The sequence below is a fragment of the Molothrus aeneus genome, chromosome 20 (assembly GCF_037042795.1).
Source record: "Molothrus aeneus isolate 106 chromosome 20, BPBGC_Maene_1.0, whole genome shotgun sequence".
NCBI classification, from domain to species: Eukaryota; Metazoa; Chordata; class Aves; order Passeriformes; family Icteridae; genus Molothrus; species Molothrus aeneus.
The window spans coordinates 10,368,183-10,385,558 of NC_089665.1; the positions used below are offsets into that span (position 1 = coordinate 10,368,183).

The 17,376-nt window shown below is 50.4% G+C and overlaps 1 protein-coding gene across 4 annotated transcripts in view; it reads right to left on the reverse strand.

Moving 5' to 3' along the window:
* The window catches only part of MSI2 (musashi RNA binding protein 2), a 198,570-nt gene that overhangs the window by 11,815 nt on the left and 169,379 nt on the right, over positions 1-17,376 (reverse strand). For 2 of the 4 annotated variants that reach the window (XM_066563229.1, XM_066563231.1), the window contains exons 11-12: positions 9,289-9,351; positions 5,569-5,660 (exon numbers count right to left, since the gene is read on the reverse strand). In XM_066563229.1, coding sequence (XP_066419326.1) covers positions 5,569-5,660; positions 9,289-9,351 — 155 coding nt within the window. The remainder of the gene's footprint in view (positions 1-5,568; positions 5,661-9,288; positions 9,352-17,376) is intronic. The other 2 variants (XM_066563230.1, XM_066563228.1) reach the window with 1 other exon arrangement.

Here is a 17,376-nt window from a genome sequence, read left to right on the forward strand (position 1 = left end):
CTTGGCTTGTAGGAGCTGCAGCCAGGGAGCCAGCTCTTGTCACAGCCTCACAAAAGGATTTCCTCTCCAGCGGCTCATCTTTAATCATTATAAAAGCACAGAAGTTTAATCCATTTTTGATGTAAGCGCTAATAGCTTTGTGTCCTTGAAGTTCAAAGTGGTCTTCGTGCATGTCGCTAATTAGCCGAGCAAGCAGCCATTCAGCTTCCTCTCATGTTTCTAATTAGATCCTTAACAACAAACAAATGTCGACCTTACAAAGGCTCTGCTACGATTCCCTCCATTAGTTAAACAGTTTGGGAGGGATGCGGTTCTGTGCACCCACAGCCCCCCCAGCAGAGGATTCAGGGCTCTGGGCTGGGGTATTTGCCCTTTGGAGAGGTTCTGCCTTCCTGATGGTGTTTTCCAGGGGTGCCAAGCAGCCCAGGGATGATGCAGGGAGCAGGTGACCACTCATCAGCCCTGTTGACAGCTCTGTGCTGCTCCACTGTCCCTCCCTGCAGGCACGGGATGCTCACCAGCTCAGCCGGACCTCACAAATAAACCAAGGAGGCAGAAAGTTGCTGTCAAGTCCATTTCCTAAGTGGTTCCTGCCAATTTAACTGGTTTTACAGCTAATTTAAAATGTGATGTAATTAATGTTTACATACCTCACAGAATGACAGAATGGTTTGGATGAGACCTTAAAGCCCATCCAGTGCCACCCCCTGCCATGGGCAGGGACACCCTCCACTACCGCAGGGTGCTCCAAGCCCTGTCCAGCCTGGCCTTGGACACTGCCAGGGATCCAGGGGCAGCCACAGCTTCTCTGGCTACCCTGTGCCAGGGCCTGCCCACGCTCCTAGAGAAGAATTTCATCCTAATATCCAGGCTAAGGGTACTGTCATCTTTTTACTTCACATCAAATGCTCGGGGGACTGCTCCTTACACTCTTTTTTGTCGATCTGTGTTTGTAACATGCCGTGCTGGAGTCATTTCAGCAGCACCCCGCTTGTCCTTGCCTGTGCTCAGGTTTTTGGGCAAGATTCTTGCTCCAGCCCTGGCATTTCTCCAAGGGGGATGAATGAGGATCTGTCAGCACCAGGAGCTGCTGCTGCTGCTGGGTTCCTGGCGGGGCCCTCGGCGGCTGCGGGCGCTCGCTGTGTCGCAGGCGCCGACCCCAGCGCTGCTCCCGCTGCCTGTGCCTGCACACCAAGCTTTAACACTTATTACCACCCATCCAACTGGCAAATAAGAGCTAAAGCTCAGCTGCTGGGATATCACAGACCCCTCTGTAACCATTTTTCCATTTAAAATGAAGGAAGAGCTGAGCCAGGTGATGCCGGCGCCTTCACCTCATGCCGAGGAGCAGGAAAGCTGCTGTTAATTCTACCATGGGCAACCACATCTGCATTAATTGTTTACCACAGCCCGGACAGGTCTTTTATTAATATTAATGAGTAAGAGGGAACAAAAGGCCCCTTTATTTTTAGCCTACTCTAATTGCGTAGTAATTACTCATCTACAAAACAAATGAGCCGAACTCCATTGCCATAGCAACAGCAACTCCGGCCTCCCACTGTACCACATTAACTGGCTATCACTCCTGTAATTTGAAATTGAAGCCTTTTGTACAATAACAGACAATACAGGAGGAAAATTAAACAAAAAACGGGTCTTTGTTTTGCTGCATAATTCAAGTCATAGTAGCAGGAGAGCCTTGCCTGGGGGGCACCTTTCCACTGCTGATCCCACAGGCTGAGGGGATGCTCAGGAGCACGGGGAGGTTATCCAGGAAACAGAAGAGGCATCCAACCTGCAAGCCCCCAGTCCTGTGGGAGGCTCTGCACCAGGCAAGCTGCTGCCCAGCACATGGTGCCCGGGGGAGAGCTGGTGGCACCAGCCACGCTGTTGGCAGCTGACACCCCAGTCAGGGTCAGGGCACAGAGTTCTGGGCTCTTTTAACCATCAGGAAATGCTCACAAAGGCCCCAGCTTTGTGAGTTCATTATTTTTAAACAGCTCAGGTTTATATACCTGCAGGTCCATTTTGCACTCTCTGGCAACTCCTAACCCACCGTGCTTCTTGAGCTCACACGGAGCCAGATGCACACCAACATCTGCTGCAAGGAAAAACTACTCTGCTCCTCTGGCAGCCTTCTATTTCAGAGAGAAGAGAGGGAGAAAAAACATCACTGTAATTATGTATTTACTTTTAAAGCATTTGGGGAGAGAATCAGCGTGAAAATACTGACAGTAGAGTGTCAGTCCAACGCGGGCTGCCTCACAGTTAGCAGTTGTTCCACTAATGGGTAACAGCCTGCTGGAGAGGCAAGTTACCCTCAGCTCTGGCAGCATTTTACCTGTTTAGGGATTAAAATGCACGGGACACCATCCTGTGCTGGAAGATCTCATGCCCTGGAGAGCACGTGCTAAAACCCCACTTCAAGCTCTGCAACAACTTGTCTGCATCTTGCAGGGAACAAAGTCTAATTACAACTGCCAACAGCTCTGTCCCCCAGCTTCTGCTGGGAGAAAGGGAATAAAACATGGATAATTGGCTGTGGCAGGGCTTTGGAGGGTACCAAAGTTGTTCCAACCCCCTGCCATGTGCAGGGACATCTTCTACCATCCAGGCTGCTCCAGCTCCTGGTCACTTCCAGGGATGGGGCAGCCACAGCTTCTCTCAACAACCTGTGCCTCCCCACCCTCCCAGAGAAGATTTTCTCCCTAAATAAAACAGCATGATGAGCATTCTGAGGAGCATTTTCCCGTGGAAAATAATTCTCCTGATGGCAAAGACTATTAAAAGTTACCGGCTAAATTTGCTACAGATTAACTTCAACTGCACTTCAGAGGTGGTCACTAATTGCACTGGAGATGATTTATCAAGCGCACAAGATTTTCTATTACAAAATTATTGATTAAAGCTGATGTATTTTAACCTCAATAGACTTCAGCCCAGTGCCCTGTCAAACACTGGCTGCTGTGGCCAAGGTCGAGCAGCAGCAGCACCAAATTGTTTCGTATCTACTGAATTTTCTCCCCGGCACTGCAGGAAGAAGCTCAGTCCCCCATGGATCAAAAAGATCCAAAAGTGGCATCCTACAGTAAAACAAGACCCAGGGTTTCTTCTGCCTGGAGCCTGCTCTGAAAAGGACCTGTGGGATTCCCATCCTGGAGCAGCACAGCACTTCTGAGCCAAACAGAAAAGATGCCTCTTTCATTGTTATTATTTTTTAAATTGGGGTAGTAGACAGACAAGTAACTGTAGGGCTCCCAGTATGTCAGTAACAAAAAACCACCCATGGGAATGTGGAGTGGCTCCTCCAGAGTGCATTCACCAACTGGGGCTGCTGCGTGTCGAGCCTGGCCGATGGAATTCCTGTTCAAACCAGGATGATTTCCCTTGCTCCCACCCCTCCCCGAAGCCCCCCCAGTGTGGGGGCCCTGCCTGGCCACCCGCCGTGCTCCCCAGCAGGCGCTGCCTCTGCCAGGGAGATAAGCAAAGGATAAAATCCAATGCAGCCATTAATTTCCCAGAGCATCACCCGCCAGGCTCTGTCATGTAATTACTGGCGTTCCAGTGGAGTGAGAAATTCCAGCCCTTGCTGCTCCCAAGTGGTCCACTTGTTAGGTTCTGGCTTTTGAGATTACATAGCCTAGATTAAACTTTATGTACTTTTATAGAGGAAAATAAAAAAGGGAGAGCCATTCCACCAGAGACACCGTGCCACAAGGGAGTCCTCCCAGTGGGCTGTAGAAATCCCAAATTGGTTCATGGCTGGATATTTGAAATGCTCCTCCTGACATCTCCATGAGCCCATGGCAGCTCCTCTCCCCCTGCACACACAGCCCAACCACTGTCCCCCTTTTCATGGCCATAATTTGCTAAATTATGAGTAGATTAGATTTTGGAGCACCTTCCTTAGGTGTCAGACAAGGTTTCCTCAACCCCATGCAATTTATCGCTCTGCTGAGTTTCAGGCACACTCCTGACTTCATCAGGTGCTGGGGTGCAATGAACAACGGGCTCCCCTTTTCCCTGGAAAACTGAGATCCAAAGGGAACCTTATCCCTGCCTTGGCACACAGGTGTTCATCTCCCCGGCAGCACCAGGGGCAGCTCAGCTCACCTTGCACTGTGTCAGCCCCAGTGCTTGTTTGCTTGATTTACTCAATGTTCTATTAGAGGTAAGGAGCAGACACAAATCCTTAATTACACTGGAAAGCCCACTCTGGATATTTTATTTCCTTTGAAAGCCCTTGCTGCCTGAAGTGCATTAATGAGTGTGTGGCTCTGCCCAGCAGAGCAGGGAGAGGTTCCCACCCAGCACAGCTGGCTTTGGGGATGGCCAGGGCATGGGGAGGAGGAGAGGAGTGACCACACCAGAGAGGAGCTTTTCTGCTCCCATCAGGGTGTTTTCTGACAAGCAGCAAACTAAACAACAAATAAACCAAAGCCTAATTCGGGATCTCAATTACCATCTGTTGGATTTACTGACTGCAGCGCCGTCTCTGCATTTTCCAAGTTTAGCACAGAAACCCAGGCAGGAGAAGCAAAGCCACTGCTGGCTCGTGGCACAGAGGATGAACTTGCCTCGAACTCCTCATGCTGATATTTATGAAATGTTAAATCTTCATTTAAAAATGTTCCCTTAAGCTGGGTGACATGGCAATGAGTACGACCCATCACTAGCTCGGAGTCTCTGTTGCATAATAAGATTTAAGGTTTATGACCTACAAACAATCACTTGGTGGCTCAGGACAGGCTGCAGGGAGCCGCCTCACACACGGAATTATTGGATTCCCAAATGGAGTGATTTGCGTGTGGCACATCTGGTCTACGACCGCCAACGAATGAGTCTATGGGCTAATATGGACAAGTAACAGGCTGATGGAGAAACCATGATTGTAAAATGATTTGAAAAATATCTTAGGTTCTTTTGGATACAAAATAAAAATAAGAGAATACGGTTATAGTCAGTGTTTCAGTTCCTAGGGGGGTTAATTTGAATTTAAAAAGGTCAGTTTTACTATCAGCATAAGAACATGTGCGGGTTCTTGTACAGAGGGTATAGGTTGCCTACAGCCGGCTTCAATTTAAACTTCCAGATAATGGGATTTAACCAATAGGGCTCTATGGATCCAAGCCATCAGCAGCTCTCTGCTGTGTTATCCCTACGCTTTCAATCAGACCAAGGCTCTGCTTTTATCTGCCACGCTCGTTCGCGTTGATGGTGCCTATAATATCAACTCGACAATGCATGTTCTACAACTACATCTACTGCTACCAGTACGACTACTACAGTGCATGCATTTAGTTCAGTCCCACAGATACATACACTCTAAGAACAGGCAAGGGGAGATGTGAAATGTTTTACGGGACGACAGGTGTTTTGTTTTTTAAGTAAGGGAAATTAATAAAAAACATCAAAAGAAAGAAAGTGTACAAAAAAATAGAGACATTTCTCAAGAGTTGATATGAGTCGTTTCTTGAACCGTTTCGTCCGAACAAGCAAAAAACATGCAACCAGCTGCTACTAACAAGAAGCTGGACACTGAGAGAGGATTAATAGGTGTGGACAAACCTTCCCGCTGAGAGCGCTCAGAAGAGTGTTTGAGAGGAGGTGTGCACGTCCGAGTGTAAGAGAGGCCGGAAAGTTTGCCTCAGAGACACCCTCTCTCACAGCAGCCCCAACCAAGCAAGAGAGAAAACAACAAAACATAACTGCTCACACTCACCATCAAGGTCAGTAGCTCACGTTACGAGATTTGTTATAGCTGGCAAGTATAAAGTCCAGTAAGGGGTTGTTGGGGCGCAGGGCTCAAAGGCAGCACTGGCAAGCCGGGACTGGGGCCCAAAATCCAGATGTGCCAGAGGTTGGGGTGGGGAGCAGCCCCTGGCGCCGTGGCGCTGCGCCGTCCCGCTGCGCCAAGTGCCGCCGGCCGGCTCGGCGGGCACAGCCTGCCCGAGGGAGCTGGGACAGGGCTGGATTCCTGTGGCCTTAGGGGTTTTGTCTCCAGTCCTCAGGGAGGAACAGCTGGTAGCAACAGGATGGGAACTGGAAAAATCTCAGGCTTGTCAATGAACCAAAGAGGAAGGAACGAAAACCCTCTCCTGCCAAATTTTCCTCATCTCGCTCTCCTGCCAGATGAACCCCTCCCATGTCAAATGCAAGAGAAAAATGTGCCCCCCCCATGACTGTATTTCAAAAAAAGCATTTACACGACAAAAATGTTTTACACGTAAAATATGTCAGGTGGATTCAAAAGAAACGTGACACTGATAGTGAAGTTGTCTAGGAGGAGTTTGCAGCATTCAGACTTTTAACTTTGCTCGTTTTCCGTGGCTCAGGTCCCAATTCATTAAAAAAATACAAGAATGGGTGAGGTTGTCAAAACCAGTGGAGGGATTCGGCAGCACAGCCCCACCCGGAGCGAATGGATGTGGCCAGAGCGGTGTCTGCTGGAAGGACCTCAGCTGTCCCCTCATCACTGGGATGTCAAACGGGGACGTGATTTATGCCGAGCAGCACGGCCGCGCTCACCCTGCCGGCACGCGAGCAGCCACGCGGGACGGGAATTTATGGTGGCACTGAGCACGGGCACAGGGACACGGCCCTTTCTGCTGGCTGCAGGACAGACCTGCTGTGACACAGAAGAACCTGTTTATCTAGCAAGGTCAGCTGGTGACACGCTGCCATAGAAAAAGAAAGGGTGAGGGCAGGGAGGAGGCCCCGAACAGGTACCTGCCCCCAGCAGGCTCCCTGCTGACTCAGCAAACATGCAGGTGTGTCCCAAGAGGAGGAGTGTCACCCCGGGGACAAAGCAAGGTGGCCAGTGCCCAGGGGCTTGGAGTGAGAGGGCTGCAGCTTCCCGGGGAGAACAAGACACGCACTGAAGGTGGATGCTCTCTGAGGGTGCTCAGTCTCTGTGCTGGCACTGATGCCAGGAAGGTGGGGAAGAGCCGGCGGGACGGGGCCAGAGAGCTGCTGAAGAGGCAGCAGTGATGGGGACACTGATGACATGGACTGCCATCGATGCCTTCCAGGAACCTCCTGGCCAATGCTTGCTCTGTGCTGTGCTCCAGCAGCCCTGGGCAGAGCTCTCCCAGTGAGCTGGGGGTGGTGGGACGCGCCTGCCCGGGTGTTTGCCAGCTCTTTCCCATTTCCTGGCAGAAAGGGGCCAGTTAGGGCCAGCCGTGCTGTGCTCTGTGCTTTGGACCAGGCACGTGTGAAGGAGGGCTGTGCGAATTTGTGAAGGGAAAACAAAAACCCAACTGAAAAGGAAAGAAGGAAAAACCCCAGCCATTTTTCTTGTAATGAATCGGGCCCGTACACTGCAGCGCAAGATCGATCGGACTCCACTGCTCCTGGATACAATTCACTACCATTGCTGATGGAGTGGCAAACCCAGGATGTCCCTTCCAAAACCAGCTCTGGATGGAGATGAGTCTACAGAAACCCCCCCGTTCCCAGACCAGGCTTGGTGCAGATGTGAGCGGGGCCGGTGACAAACCCACCTTCCTCCTTGAGACCTCAGGGCTGGGGCGGGACGGGGGCTCTTTGGATTCAGTTTTGGGGTTTTTGCCAGTTTTGTGCACGCAGGCAATTTTGAGGCTTGAAAAGACATTTCCAAACACCATACTGCTCTTTAAACTTGCCAGAAAGGGTGTTGTTAATTTAGGGTTAGATTTAGTTTCGTATTGCAAGTTCAAATCAAAAAACAAAAAAACTGAAAAAACAAATCAGAAAACCCAACAAAAGAGAAACCAAAAAACACTCAAATTAAAGACAAATGATTTTCAGGCACAGAATTGATCAATGCTCAGTTCAGTTGTAATGGGCACCAAAAGCACTCTGATTAAAAAAAATAATAATAATAATCAGGGAAGCAACGTTAATCCAGCCAAACCCTCTGTGCCTTGCTAAGGGGCAACTCACCAGGTCTGTTTGCACGTAAAACAAAACCTGAAGGGCAAAACATGAGGAAGAGGCAGAAACAATGAGGTCTGTTTTCCTGGAAGCATATGCAAAAGCAATCTTGGGATTTGTTTGGGTTTGGGGTGGTTTTTTTTTCCCTCTTTGGGTTTGTTTTTCCCCCTCTGTGCCGGGGCAGTAGGAGAAGCTGGGAGTTGGGGGATCCCCACAACCAGGCTGGCAAGTCACCCCTTAGGCGCTCTCTACATGCCACAGGATGGAACTGGTACAGAGAGTCCTTTGTAGCCTGCAAGCAGTGCCAGTTTGCATGGAACGGAGTTCTCCTGGTGTCTTTCTCTGGCCTCACGGCCCCAGGCTCCTGCTGAGACACGCCTGGGCCTGCGCCCACCTCTGCTCCCTCACGCAGCTGGGGCTTTTCGGGAGCGCCTCCTCAACGCCGGCACTGCCCGAAAAGCCACGAGAGCGCCCAGCTCAGCCCTGAGTGAGCTGGGAGGTGCTGCCAGCCCCGTGTCCCCTGGGGACACGCTGGCACAGAGGACACGGGGCTGGCAGCGGCTCTGTCCCCGCAGCGGCTCCATCCCGGCCTGCTGCGGGAGCCCACGGCTCGCTGAGGGCTGCTCTGAACTCTGCCACCTGAGCAAAGTGCTGATTCACATCTTTAGCAAAATTTAAACCTAAGGCAGTAACGGCAATTTGCAACGGTTTATTTCTTTATTTCCCTTAAGGGGAAAAAAAAAAAGTAAAGAGTTTTCAGAAGGACAGAAGAAAAGCTTTGTGGTTCCTCATGGAAGCGGTGGGGTTGGAGCAGGCAGGGATGGTGAACTGTCAGCCGTGTGCTGGTGACAATGGCACCAGTGATGCCAGCCCAAGATGCCCCGTGCTGGCCATGGTGGAGGAGGTGACAGCAGCTCTGGGCACGGCGGGAGCACCCAGAGCTGCTGCCACCACCTCAACCCAACCCCAGCTTCCTGTGAGAAACCAAAACCTTTTTTCTGAAAACAGAAATTGATCTTTTTTGGGGTGTCTTTTAGAGCCTCGAATTTAAACCCAACAAACAAAGAAACCAACGCAATAAAGGAATAAAGAAAGAAACAAATCGGAATATCTACCCTGGTTTTGGCAGTTCTCATGCCAATCTCCTGCAGGTGCTCCAGCCCCCGTGGCCTCTGCTTGTAGTTTGGGTTTGGATTGGGATTGATTACTTATTTTTTCTCTAATTTTTTCATTTTGATTGATTGTTTTCAGGTCCCCAGGATAAGTGTGAGGAAAATCAGAGAAATGATGGAGAGCTGCAGCCACACAGAATACCGACAGAGCTTTTACCTGACCCTGCACTCTGAGGGTTTGCTCTTCCACGGGCCCCCCTACCTGATCCTCTTGCTGCCGCCACGGCTGCCGCTGCTACTGGTCCGTAAGCCGCTGCTGGGAAACCTGGCCGTGGAGAAAAGGAGAAGGGTAAAGACACAGGCCAGTGGGTACCACGAGTCCCTGAGGGCCACGGGCACCTGGAGCTGCCAGCCTGGCCCTCCGTGCCACCTGGGGACAGCCCAGCCCTGGCCAGTGCCCGCTGCGGGCACAAATCCCCTGGGCACAGGAGGAATGGCCATGGCACAGCCTGGAGCCAAGGACAGGCTGGAGGCACAGCCTGCAGCTCTCAGCTCGTGCCTCCATGCTCCTGCAGGAACAGGGTCAGCCTGCTCCACAAACAACCAGGGAATTCTCCTCCTGGCTTATCTGCAGGTGATAATAATGTGCTGGTCTATAGACAAAGCAGGAATGGAACAGATGAGGAGGTGCTCATGTCAAGATCACAAATTTGCTGGGATCAAGCAGAAAAAATTCAATGGCATGTGGTTTAAGGAAGAAAGAAAGAAGGAAAGAAGGAGAGAAGTAAAGAAGGAAAGAAGGAAAGAAGGAAACGCTCCTGAAAGCAAACCAGCCGCAGATCAAGGAGCTCTATGACATCCCCCCTGCTCCAGGGAACCGAGCCCTTGCAGAGGAATGGAATGCTGCCAGCAAGATTTATTTAATTAACATTCAAAAGATCTGCCAGAGATTGTGACTTCCACTATATGTATTTTAAGAGGGCAATGGCAAAGTCCAGGCAATCAGCAAGAACCCCAAATCCCAAGGGCAATGACTCCAGGGAGGTTCCTGGTCCCTGGGAGCTCCAGCTGCTCCTGCCACCTGACAGGACAAGCCTGGGGTGGCCACCACAATGGAACCTGGTCCTTGAGCAGGCACCAGGACCACGATCACAGCTGCTTTGCAAGGCTGAGGAACCACAGGAGAGCAACTGAGGCACTGAGAAAGAGAAGAGTGAGCCTGAGAGCAAGAGAGAGAGCCCAGCACACTACAGCCCCACTACCTTCAGCACTATGGCTCAGCTACAGCTCAGCTACCAGGCCAAGGAACAGAGCACTAGGCTAGAATAACTTAAAGCTACTTAAAACATCAATCAAAAAAAGACATACTTGCATTTAAATATGGTAATAGGGCTGTTGGGGGGAAGAAAACAGCACAGGTAAATGTATGCAGAGGATCCCCAGGGTGGTGGTGCTCCCTGCAGTGCACAGAGAGCAGCACTGCACAGCCAGCCTGGTCCTCTGGTGAGCCTGTCTGCTGGTAACTGCTGCAGCCTCCGTGGAGTGGGATGTGGGGGAAGCACATCCACACTGGGGGATGCTGTAACCAGTGCTGAACCTGAACTCCCTCTCACTGGATGGAGCCATCAACCCTGGCTGGGTCCCCCCACACATGATTTGGGCAGGAGTGAGAGGACTTTGGTGTTAAGAGTAAAACCACCCTCCAAAGAGCAAGGAAAGCATGTGCAGGACAAGGGCTGGGGCTCTGGGGCTTCATTTCCATGCAGAGCCATGTCTGGGCCAAGCTCTGGGCCCTCCCACTGCGCTCAGGCAGGAGCAGAGCTGGCACTGTCCCCTGTCCCTCCCTGCCCACCGTGGTCCAAGAGCAGTGTCCTCAGCGTTCCCATGGCACCTCCACCACCAGCTGGCCACCCACAGATCTCTCATTTGGAGACTCCAGGGGCTCCCTAAACCATCCATAGGGGACTGGAGGAGCCGTGGATTTTCCATGGAATAAAATGCCTCTGCCAAAACCAATCAAATACCCTTCAAATCACCAAGCATCCCTTGAGAACAGCACAAAAAACAGGGCTGGAAAGTTTGTTTCTCTTGTTCAGCTGCCAGGGACACTCAGGATCTATTTGAAATGCAGGACAAAAAGTTTTGCCATGCAAAAGAAGAGTGAAATAACAAGGGTGGAGAAGGCGCTCCGAGGAAAGAGCCCGAACAAAGGCTCCCTTATTGCATTCCAGTGGACAGATGTGTGAAAAATTAATCCCTGTGCCCCTGAAGAAAGCTTTTATCCCAGTTCTGAGATAAAAGCATCCCTGAGACACGGCACTCCAAACAGCTCAAGTGTGAGTGCTGCTCTCTCCGTGCGGGAGCGCCGCCGGCCCCGCGAGCCCGAGATGGAAACTGGGATTGATTACCAAGCTTGGCCAAACCCTCCCCACTGACACACTCACAGGATGGCTCCAGCACTGGAGGAGCCCCCCAGCAATCCAGCCCACTGAAAGCAATCGATGCCCTGCTAAAATGCCCTTTGCCAGGCACCACATCCACGGGCTGGCTCAGCTGGGAGCAGCTTCCCTGTCACTGCTGCTGAGCCACTAATGCTGTGTGACCTCCACCACTGTGCCACCTCAGTGTGGCACCTCTGTGCCTCCCTGACCCCCTCAGCAGAGATGGGCAGCTGACACCACCCTGCTCTGCCTGACAGGGATGCCAGCAAGGAGAATTTGTAGCCAGCAGAGTGACAGAACAGCCCCAGTGCCCCTCTTTTCCCTCAGCAATGCCTGGGAAGTGCAGGCATCTCCAGGAGACAGCAATGGCACTGGGGATGCTGCTGTGGGGACACCCCCAGGAGCACAGAGGGCTGTGGGGTGCCAGCAGCCCCTCTGCTCCCTGCCCCAGCAGCCTCCCAGCTCATTTTAACAAGCAGCTCGGAGCCAACTGGGTGCCAGCAATGGGTGCCCGGACAAGAGCGCCTCGAAGCCAAGGGGAGCACTGATGGCAGCAGCCCTGGGTCCCACCCTGGACAATCAGGAGCATGGCCAGCACCAGCCCCACTCCCTCTGAGCCTTCTGGAGTCACCCAGAAAATCAAAAGGGTGGAGGGAGAGCTCAGTTCATTCCCAGTGTTTGTTTAAAGCGCTGATTCCTGCTCAAATGACCCCTGTGCTTTGTGTGCCCGCTGCTCCCAGCTGCCCAGAGGAAACAAAGCCCAGAGCCATTGCAAAGCCAGCAGTGCCCACTTTAAGCACTGCAATTAGAAGGTATTTTACAATAAACGTTTTGCTCTGGGCTCACACACTGTCCAGGAAAGCCCTGAGGATTCACAGCAATTTCATGCTCTCTCATTGCTCAGAATGAGCCAAAACCAGCGTTCCAAGTGCAATTTTTCACAGATAAATTTTCCTGCTTCCTGCATCAATAGTTTCACTTTAAACAGTGAAACAGTGAGGGAAGATGGACAGATCTGGGTTAAATTCTTTGCCCTGAGCTCCCAGACTCAGTCCATGGCTGTTGTCTCTCCAAGGCACAGGTGGGTTTGGGAGAAAGGGGATCCCAGGATGCACAGCCCTGCAGCAGCACTTTGGGCTGGAGCACACAGCCCCACTGCCCTGCTCTGGGCACTGCAGTGGGAGCCCAGGATTTAGCAGATTTCCAGGGGCTTTGTGAACAAATCTGGCAAGCACAATGCTGCCTGAGAGGGCCAGTCTTCACACGGGCTTTAGGGGCTCACAGATCTCTGCCCTGCTCCATCTCCACTCCTTCTTCAATCACTGAGTTCTCCTGCCCTCCAGCCTGGGCTTGGCTACAAGGCAACCACAAGGGAAAAACCCAAGAACCACCTGCACCCCTTCCTGCTGCCAGGACCCTCTTCCTGCAGCTCTGGCTCTAAGGGAAATCACTGACCCCTTCAGCCCTCTGATCAGCCTTTGCAGACCCCATCCTTAAAGCACATACAACCCTATCCTTGACAACCACTCAGACAACAGCAATCAACCCAAAAAAGGGCACAAAGATCACAAAATTAATCTTTACATCAAGAAATATCATGCAAATGATCTTAATGGCCAAAGCACTCGGGCACCTGAGGTTGCATGCTCAGACTTCAGCAATGAGCACAGGGATTTAAAACAAGAAAATGGAAGCTGAGATGCCCAAATCACCACCTGGCTTCAGAAAATAGCCAAAATCATGGAACAGGCACAGAGAATTAAATAAAAGCCACCATGAAACTGCACCTAAGCAGCAACCCCGTTGCTCTGTGCTCACGGGGATTTTGGAGTGCTCACACATAAGCAGTAGACTGGTCTGTGCAGGGTCTTTTGGGGGTCCCTGTGCTGAGGGCATCGAATTCAGAGGCTCCTTCACACCCCTGGTGCTCCCCAGTGGCTGACCTGAACCCCAGCCCTGCAGGAGGGTCACTTGATCTCCCAGGAGAGAAGTGCAAAGGCTGGAACATGAATTCATGTGCAGGCTGAGTGGGGAAGGGAGCTGGGGGGCTGATCCCCCCTTTACTCACAGAGCTCCCAGGGGCTGATCCCCCCTTTTCAATCAGAGCTCCCAGGGGCTGATCCCCCCTTTTCAAGCAGAGTTCCCAGGGGCTGATCCCCCCTTTTCACACAGAGTTCCCAGCAGCTTTGATCAGCCTGAAAAGCTGCACCAGGCTCACAGCTGTCATTTCAGATGGGTTCTCGCTTGCATTATTCTTTCCATTAGGCTGTGTTATCCTCTTTGGAGGATCTTTAGGCTTCATTTCAAAAGTATCAGAGACTCAAAACCATGAAGCAGAAGAGCCTGGTAGTTTTTTTTTTTGAAGGCAGGCAGGCGTGGGTCCAATTTACCGGGCAAAAATGTCGTCTTTAATGGTGAACACACACAAGGGAAAGCTCCATCCCAAAACAATCCCTTTATGTTTAAAACCTTCATCTTCCAGGCTCTCTGTCTCACACTCCCCCTCCCTTTCTATAAGGAAACACAAATGAGAAAGAAAAAAAACCTGCTACTACTCCAAGGTTGAGATGAAGAACTCAGTGCTGAATATTTAGAGAAGAACATACACCCAGAGAAATCAAATGTTCCCTAGAACTGATCAAAGATCGGGGTTCTACCACATCATTCACAACTCATTACCACTGTTTAGTAGCAATTAACTCCTTGGGATTTGATTGCAGACTCTGTGAAGCTTTCTCAAAGTTTGCAGAGTCTATGAAGCTTTCTCCATCCACAGCACAGCTGAGGAACAGGACCCAGTACAGCAGAGCAGAGCTCCAGGGAAACGGGACAGTACTTTCCTAAGGGTCTGATCAATTCTATTAACACTTTCAATATCTCCAAGCCTGCTCCAACTCCTGTACTGAAACAGACCCTGAAGTGCTTCCCTTTGTCTTTTTCCATTGTGTTACATCAACCTTGTTAAAATCTCTTCCAGCAAATCAGGGAATTTCAACCAGAACACACATCCATGTGCTTCATGGACCCTTATCCCAGAGCCCCTGCATCATCCAGGGCACAGCCTGGACCAGGTCTGTCCCATGTCTGATAGCCTCCATGTCTGTTTGCAGATGGATCTTATGCTGAGCAAATATTCCCATTTTGGAATTGCAACAAAACAATAAATCCCAAATATAGTTCATTCAGAATTTGGCACTTCCACTTTATGTACAGTAAATGCCCCATTTTTCAGCTGTTGGGACTCTCAGGCTGTGATCCTTTTAGGATGAGAATGGTGCATTTCTGCCCAGTAATTACTTCATGCATCAGTGAGACAAAGCCTTGTTTGTCCCCAAATTATCATTCTGTGGCATTTCAAGTGCAATAACCCTTTTGCAGTTATTTCACTACACTGAAAACTGGGAAACTTCTCAAAGGCAAACAGTTTGTTTTTAAAAAAGCTACTTATTCAAAAAACCACAAACCAAGAAGCAAAAGCTGGTAGCTGATTTAGGTTATCAACATCCAATATCCAACCCAACACTGCCCTCTGGCATTTTGAAGCCATTCCTCCTTGTCCTGTCCCTCCAGGCCCTTGTTGATAGTCTCTCTCCATCTTTCCTGTAGGCTGCCCCGAAGCCTTCTCTACTCCAGGATGAGTAATTCCAATCCTCCCAGCCCTTCCCTGCAGGAGAGGTGCTCCATCCCTTTCATATCTTGGTGGCCTCCTTTGGACTCACTACAACTCATTTTAAAGGCCAAAGCCAAACATTCATCACAGATTTTTAATCAACAAGTGAAGTACAAAGGAAAGGATGGCTGCAGGGGCAGGAACACCCAGGGGCTCACTGGTGCCAATTCAGCAGCTCTGAATTTCTGCATTTCAGTCACCTGCTGCTGGATGAACAAGGGCAGGTGAGATGGAAGCACATTAAGGCACCTATTTGGAGTTCAGCAATGTGGCACTGATTTGCTTCAAGGCTCATTTCCGCTGCTCTGATGGTAAAGAAAATGAGCTGTTTGGTTAAGCTGCTTGTCTCAATTTTTATGAATGATCTAAACTATCTGGGTAAGTATTATTTAAAGACAGGTCCTTGATGATGAACAAAGGCATAAAAGGAACTCATGTCTGGAGGCTGAAGCTGAAAAAATTCAACGCAAAGAGGCAACTTCATAAAAGAGAAGGCAGTAAATCACAGGACAAGGTTACCAGAGGGTGGGGAACTCTTCACCACTCCAGTGCAGCTCACCCAGCACTGGCAGACAGGGACCTTCCCAGTGCCTCACTGGAGAACTGCCACAGGGCATTCCATAGTCCATACTATGAGAGAGGTCACAGGAGAGGATTGGGATGCTGAGCCCAGAGATCTTCAAGGCATTGCTGCAGCAGCAACCATCACAGCTCCTGGGCAAGCAGGACGTGGAAGCTCCTCAATGGCCAGCTGGAAACCTACTGCTAAAACATTCACATTTGAACGTTTCTGTGCTATAAGGGGACACATCTTGTCCAATTCTTTGCAACCCCAGTCCCAGTTTTGAACAGCTTTAGTTAAAAATGGTTTCTGCTGAGGCACAAGGCAGGAGAGCCATCGTGCTCGGACACGGAGAATTCCTTAGGGCAGGATGGGCATTACCAGAGCACACTCCTCCTTCTGCAGGGTTATCCTTGTTTTCCTCCACACACCAGTGTTTGTGTTACGCCTCTTTACTCCTGTGAATAATTGCTCTCATTAACGCTCCTGGTCACTGCAGCTGTGGCCTGTTCTCAGCTGAATCCATCGCTCTGGAGCTGCAGTACCGCCCCAAAACACACAGACCTCGACAGACACCAGCAGCTTTGGTTCTTATGCCTTTCCTCTCCTCTCTGCCCCTTCAGGATCACTCATTTTCAGGGCAATGAACCTCAAGTTTTAAAGCCTCTAACACCAGGCACAGATCAGTGAGCAGCCGAGAACAGGACAATCAGTGTTCAACATTCAAGATGTTCTTATTTCTCAGTTATTCAAGTTATAAGTGGAGAAAAGTCTAATGAAGGACCTGGGCAGCTTTGGGCCTCAGCCAGACATGATATACAGCCAAACCTCCAGAGCAGCCTCACTCACATTGAGAGGATGGGGCAGGAAGAGGGGACAGGCTCCACTGTCACCAGCCACGCTCTGCTGCCACTGACAGTGCTGGGAGCCATCAACACAGACCAACAGCTCCTCTCTGGAAAATCTCACCCTAAATCTAACAATAAGGTTACTTTAAGGGGTAGGGGGAAATAGAAGATGAAAAAAGCCTTTTACACAATTCTCTGCAACATCAAAATCCACAGCTTTTCTCAGAAAAAACCTGCCTTAAAGGCAAAGGTGCTTCAGCTCTGCTCAGACTCAGAGAACAGCTCTAGAGACCATTTCTTCCTGCAAGAAAACACAATAATCTAAGCAGAACTTGAAGGAGAACCTTCTGTCTGGAGATTTATGGGCTCTGCTATATTAATTTCTCAGTTTGCTGTCTGCAGCTCCAGCTGCTCCTCCCTCCAGGGATGCGCCTGCAATGGGAACGGCCCCTCCTCAGCAGAACACCCAAAAGCTTAATTTTAAACCAGGTCCAGTGTAAAGGCTTTGTTTTCAGGGCCAGAGGCTGAAACAGAGAGGTGGGAAGAGGTAACTCAGGTGGTTCCAAGAGATTCCAAATGCACTCTGTAAACCAGTGACGCCATGCAGATGCAGTGATGTGTTTAAACAAGGCATGCAGTGCAGGGGAGAGCAGAGCAGATTTAAGCAGTTAAGGAAGGGTTAGACAAAGGAGTGAGAAAAATCTCCAGCTCTGTTCCATGTCTCTTGCTGGTACAAGGCTTAACTAACTGAACAATTTAAAATAGGTTTTACATTTCCTCCTCCTGTTTTGCAGCTGCCACCAGGTCCTCCTCTTCTGAGCGTTACGTT